Source organism: Anarhichas minor, unplaced genomic scaffold (assembly GCF_050575085.1).
Source record: "Anarhichas minor isolate MPS153535 unplaced genomic scaffold, ASM5057508v1 ptg000012l, whole genome shotgun sequence".
Classification (NCBI taxonomy): Eukaryota; Metazoa; Chordata; class Actinopteri; order Perciformes; family Anarhichadidae; genus Anarhichas; species Anarhichas minor.
In genome coordinates, this window is record NW_027466458.1 from 6661985 (window position 1) to 6667981 (window position 5997).

At 45.3% G+C, this 5997-nt stretch overlaps 1 protein-coding gene across 1 annotated transcript; it reads right to left on the reverse strand.

The window, feature by feature from the left end:
* Window positions 1-1635, reverse strand: LOC142948723 (myeloid-associated differentiation marker-like protein 2). Its single transcript, XM_076090858.1, has 2 exons — window positions 1355-1635; window positions 1-643 (listed from the first exon to the last, which is right to left on the reverse strand). Exons 1-2 carry the CDS (start codon window positions 1633-1635, stop codon window positions 1-3), a joined length of 924 nt encoding a protein of 307 aa, XP_075946973.1.
* Window positions 1636-5997: the final 4362 nt, after the last annotated feature.

The window sequence follows — 5997 nt, forward strand, 5'->3', positions numbered from 1 at the left end:
CTACGCTCGTGAGTTATGTGAGGAGACGAATCGTATCCTCTGCGAGTAGGTCAGGTCCGCCACATACAGTCCAAAGTTGACGAAGGAGAACACGGCCACCACGAGCTTGCTGTCCCACGGACACCTCCCCTGAGGGCACGACGACGGTCTCCACGGAGTGCCGTACTTTGTGTCAAAGCAGAACACCGGCCACACCACCGATGCGCTCAGGTAGAGCAGAACTTCCAGGAGGGTGCACACCACCACAAAGCGGTCAAAAGGCAAGCAGCGCACGGCCTTTGTCCGCCCACACACAGTCATGACGACCACCAGGGCGGTCAGAGCAAAGCAGAAGGCATAAACGACAACGCAGAAGATGGTGGCGGCGTAACGGGAATACTCACTCCCGTTGGCCAGAGCTCCAAAGATGATGCAGGCCACGAAGCCCTGAACGACCTTCAGGAGGCCAGACACGGTGGCCATGTAGCCCACCACCGCCTGGCCTGGCCTGGCTCGGCATAATGCCACTTCGGCCCCGTAGGCCAGAGCACACAGGATGGAGCACACGGTCACAGCGATGCGGAAATTTCTGACTTCACAGCCGGCGTAGGGGCACTCAGATCGGACAAAGAAGAGTGGGTAGACCACGGAGGCGGTCACATACCTGAAGAAGAGGAAGAGAAGAAGAGAAGTGCAAACAGACCATGAGATGCTGTTGAAAGGTCTGACAGAGTTTGTCAGTGGACCTTAAATTGTTGTTTTTGTACTTAAATCTGATACATTTGTTTGTCCACTTTGGGGAAGCACAACAAGCTGCAAACACAAAACATATTATAACTTTATAGAGTTAACAAAGTGAACTTGTGAGCTATCAGTGTTTAATCTACACCTCCAGCAGACATTGAGACACTTTTCAGCTTTCATGCAATCACTTGTTCCATTGTTAATATAAAAATATGAATTATGACAGGATTTGACAGTGCACAATCAACAGAGAAGGTAATGAGAGCTTTTTAACACGGTGACTGTGTAGCTCAAAACTAGATTTTTGGAAACCTTTACAACCTAACCTTGATGCTACACAGTATCCCTCAGTACAAGTTATTTATATACAGAGTTAAAAGCTTAGTTCGGTCTGGGTCTGAGGTTTAATGAGTCAAGGAATCTTTGCAGTGAATTGGTGTTGTGGATTGGTGGAAACACATTTGTTACATGGGATGAGATGAACATGAACATGTAACCTTTCCATCATTCACAGACACACTCCTAGCTGTGCACTTTGTTTTTTCACATGATGCAGACAAAAGATGGGGAAGCAGAGCCATGAGACACGTTTTACATCAGCACCTTAAACCCAACTGAACATGTGACTTACATGAGCGTCGCGAAGGCAGCACACGTGACGGTGAGGTTGTCCCAGGAAATGGGGAGGCAGCTGTAGAGACGAGTGGCGTCCAGGAAAAACACCACAACCGTCATGGCGAAGCAGAAGCACCACGCCGCCATACAGAACACGCCGTGTGAGCCGCTGAACCCGGCACTGTGGACGACCATGGCAATCACCGCACAGCCCATGGCTAACTGACAAAGGCGGGCAGCACCCAGAGGTGAGCAGAGGGCCCTCATGTTGAGGTACGGCCCACCCTGTGAATCCATGACTGGGTGAGTGTCGGAGAGGAAGTAAATATCGTACAGTGAGTTCTTCAAGCTGTTAAACCTTCAGGATTCTGGACGTCCAGTAGAGGATGATGTGGAGTTGAAAGTCCAAACCAGTCCCACAAAAACAAGAGACAAAAGAGCGTCCTGGTGCGAAAGATGTGATTTTGACATCCAGAGATGTCTTTCTCATTTCAGCATCCTCGATGAGCATGTGGCAGGATATCTAGAGTCGCAGGTGTTTTAAGGTGCTGTTGTAATCTGGTGTGGGTTGGTGGGATCACGGGGGCATTATTCTGTCGCCATCCCTGCACTCCCCTCTTCCTGCTACGTTTACAGACTCGGTGGGGTCTTTTTGATACTCTGTGTTGATGAATCAGACAACGTATGTCAAACACAGGGGGAATCTCACTTCCAGGTCTTCTGTGAGGGCTCGAGCTGGCCGAGCAGTCACACACACTCAGCTCTCTGCTGAAGATCACGCTGACTCATCAATCTAAATTATCCAGCACCGTGCACCCAAGTTATATTTTCTATTAGAAGAACTTGCAGATCCTTTGAGTCCAGGATGTTTATCCAGCAGTTGTCAGTCAAGATGAGGAACAACTGCTACATGGTCCAGTCCGACCCTTCAGCTGAAATGGTCCGGTCCAGATTCAGAATCCTCTTGGATCAATAACCCAGATACGTCCGTGTTGTATCTGCTGCTGTGCGACGCTCACACTGTGAATCCACGTGGCCACATGAGTCACAGACAGCATCAGCTTTCCTCAAATGTCAGCTCTCATCCTCTTACACTCTCTCCGTCACACACTCTTCCTCACGCACTTTCTCCTTCCTTACTGTCCCTCCATGTGCTGTGGCGAGGGCTTGCTGCCAGTCAGTCAGACCAGAGTGGAAGTTATTTCGGGTTGGGCCGTCACCGTGCGAGTGTCGGAGAGAAGTGTACATGTGGTTGGGCGTGGAGTCAGGCATGCAGACACATCACAGACCCTGTGGAATGAGATGCAATAGCTGACCCCGTGGTGTCACAGAGTGCACAGATCAGGACCAATATAAGATAGTCAGGTGACACTTATCACATGACATATAGCTGGGACATGACCAGAGAGATTTCACATCTGGGCAATAATATAAACAAAACTGTGCAAATATTTCTCACCTCACTCGTTCTGCTTTTCATCACATTTGTTGTTGCCCTTTTTTATGTTTCTCAATATGTAACAATGAAGGCCCGTTTTGAAAAGTTATAGAGTATATTGTTTAAAGTACAATACAGTTACTATGTTCATGTCATCGTCAGTTAAAGTATTTATGTCTGATTATTGAGTATTGAGAATAAACACATTGCATTTGTATTCATAGTCTTTTTTATATTCACAGCATGCTACAAATGAAAATGCCAAGACTGTACATTACAGGGGTTCACACCGCACGTGTTAACTTGCAAAAATATATATTTTTTAGAAGATTTTAAAGTGTTTGCTTTTGCAAGATATTTTGTATTTTGTGTACATTATTATTCTCTTTGTGGCCCTAGTTCCAGAAAAGATGTTCTAACAATTGCAAAAAGACTAATATAATGTTTCTGGTCCACATGGGGGCAGTATAGCAAACTGAGAAAACTGCTTTGATTGATTGAGCTCTGTTCAGATCTCCAACAACTCCTGAGACGAATTACCAGATACTGTCCATCGTGTTGACCATCTAGTCACTAACGGTGTGGGCCTGCTGCTGTCTGGTTCTGAGTGGGAAGTGTACAGAGACCTTAACGAGAGCTATTTGCTGAAAACAGATACCTGATGCAGCTGGAGGTGAGGTTGATGGAAGCGGAGCCAAACCGAAGCAATGATCTAAAGAGACAGAGGACAGAACTCCAAAGCTGGGTGATTCATCCAAAATGTGAAACAAACAAATGACAAATGTTTTTAACAGAGAAGACCATCGTGTCCTTGGACATTGAACACACATTGTACTAATCGCAGTAGTGAGGAAGACTCTGTGACTTGTTTTCTCAGTAGTAGTCTTTATGCTCATTTTTATTGTATCACATAACACACGTGAGCCCATTTACGGTGAATAACATATCATTTAAATTCCAATCACGCATTTTCCAAACTGCTATTTCCAAAATAATCATCTTGAAGTGTCTTTTTTTTTCTCTAATCTATCTAACTACGCTCCCATCTCATGATCACCATCAGCCTCAATGAGCCGTCCTCTGCTTTTATCACCTCTGTCCTCAGGTCTCTGTCTCCACCTGCAGGTGAGGGAGAGCACTCCACACACGTTAATGTCAAAACGTACACAACAGCTGCCTCTGAAGGTATGCAAAGTACGTGAACGCTGTAATATGTTGATGGGGAAATTGCTTAATTAATAAAGAAAGATGTAAATGGATAAATAATATACAAATATACAAGGAAATGAATGAATTAAATATAATTATAGATCAATAAGATCAATAAATACAGACAATTACATGTATTTATTTTTTTAATCATGATCACTAATTTCTTCATTCATTTATCTATTTCCTACGTAACTTTTCAGCCTTGATAGCTCAGCTGTGTGACTGGAACATAAAGATCAATATAGGAACCAGCTGTGGCTGAGAAGCCCCCTTATACTGGATATAAGTCAGCATGAGTGAACGTCCTGCTGTTTACCATTGAAATACTTGACACAAGATATAAATAGCGTTACAGTAGCGCAAAAACTCACATTAGGGGCCTGCAGACAAAACTCCACTTATAACAAGAAGTGGGAAGTTTTGAAGTGGAGCTGCAGGACAAGGTCCAGAATATTTCTGTGTTTGTCTTGTTCAGCTGTGACTTTTCCAGCAATGATGTCCTTCAAAGCAATGCTACTAAAGCTGCTGTCTGCTGACACCAAACAGTGAAGATGTGCAGAGTGTGTGTGGTTAACCAGAGTCTTACTGGGTTCGCGTGTCACCTTCTTCTTCTTTGGTTTCTTTCCCAGAAAGGTTTTAATCCGGGACAAAGTTACAGTCACTTAACTCCACTACACTGAGCTCTCTTGGATTATTACTTTTAAATCATGAAGCATCCCTCATTGTCAAATATCCGTATGGATGCAGATATTGATCTACTCCTGATGACACCTATCTCTAACCTATTCTACCTGTCCCTGTCTATATGCACCTGCCCAACTACACAGGTGGCCTGGCTGCAGGATGTCTCCTTGACGCAGAGGTCCATCAACAAGGTGGGAGCAGCCATCATTGACCTTTGCTGCTCAAACATACGAGGGTCTGCTGCTCCCAGAGGGGTGCAGGCACCACATCCTACAGCACAATGAAGTTGTATTGAATACATTTTAGACTGGAATGGAACTGTCGTCTCACAGTGAAAGGGTTCCGAGTCCAAAGAGGTTAATTAGCGACTCTAAATGTTGAATGTGACCGTGAACGGCCGTCTGTCTCTGTGTGACAGCCCCGTCCTCCGTCCAGGTCGGGAGGGATCGGCTCGGTAAAGGACGCGCTCACAGATGATGGATGCTCATGTATCGTCATCTATCTTCTCACCAAGGCCGCTGTGGTCTTGAGGAACCACTTGGCATCGCTACAGCTGCCACCAGAGGCCGTTATTGTATTAAAGCAACAGTGCTGCAGCTAAAAAAAAAGACCCCCCCCCACACACACACACACACACACACACACACCTGCTGACACCACCGCATTTCATTACAGCCTTTGAATGTACCACTTCGTCTGTAAATAATAATAAATATGAAGTAAATGAGCAACTAAATGCAGTTCCTTTTTTATATTCCAGCTTAAAATAAATCATAAATCTTATTTTAACGGCAGCACCTTTACAGTATATCTCACCAGTTGTGTGAGGCTGCTCTGAGAATAAAGTTCCAACTGCAAGTTAAACTTCCCACAAACAACACAACCTCCAAGAGCAGCCTCTCTGAGAGCCCCTTTATTTGGCATCAAAGACTCCAGGGGCAGTTGGAAGTAATTAATTTGCAAGAGGGAAACAGAAAGTGTGTGTGTGTGCGACAAGTGGAAGGAATGCAACTCCTCCCTCATACTCCCTCAACACACACACGCACACACACGCACCCCTGTGTTCGGCCTCTTTTTGAAGTTCCTCCTGCGGCTAAAAGAGTGAATGAGGGGGCAGCTGGTGAGACGGCTGAGGAAGAGTGTGTGCGCGTGATGTTGACATGTGAAAATATGGCCGCATGCTGCTTGTTTACTATAACCTGTGGACAGTTAGATAAGTCAGGGCATGCGAGAGTCAGAGGCTGCGTGTATTTGTGCATCATGAGGTCTGCTCTGTTAGATCAAAGCTGTGGTCTAATTTCAACTTTAATACAAGACAATACAAG

Coding starts and splice junctions, on each gene's coding strand:
- LOC142948723 (XM_076090858.1), bottom strand. CDS start 1,635: ATGGATTCACAGGGTGGGCCGTACCTCAACATGAGGGCCCTCTGCTCA. Junction 644..1,354: donor GCTGCCTTCGCGACGCTCAT/GTAAGTCACATG, acceptor CCTCTTCTTCAG/GTATGTGACCGCCTCCGTGG.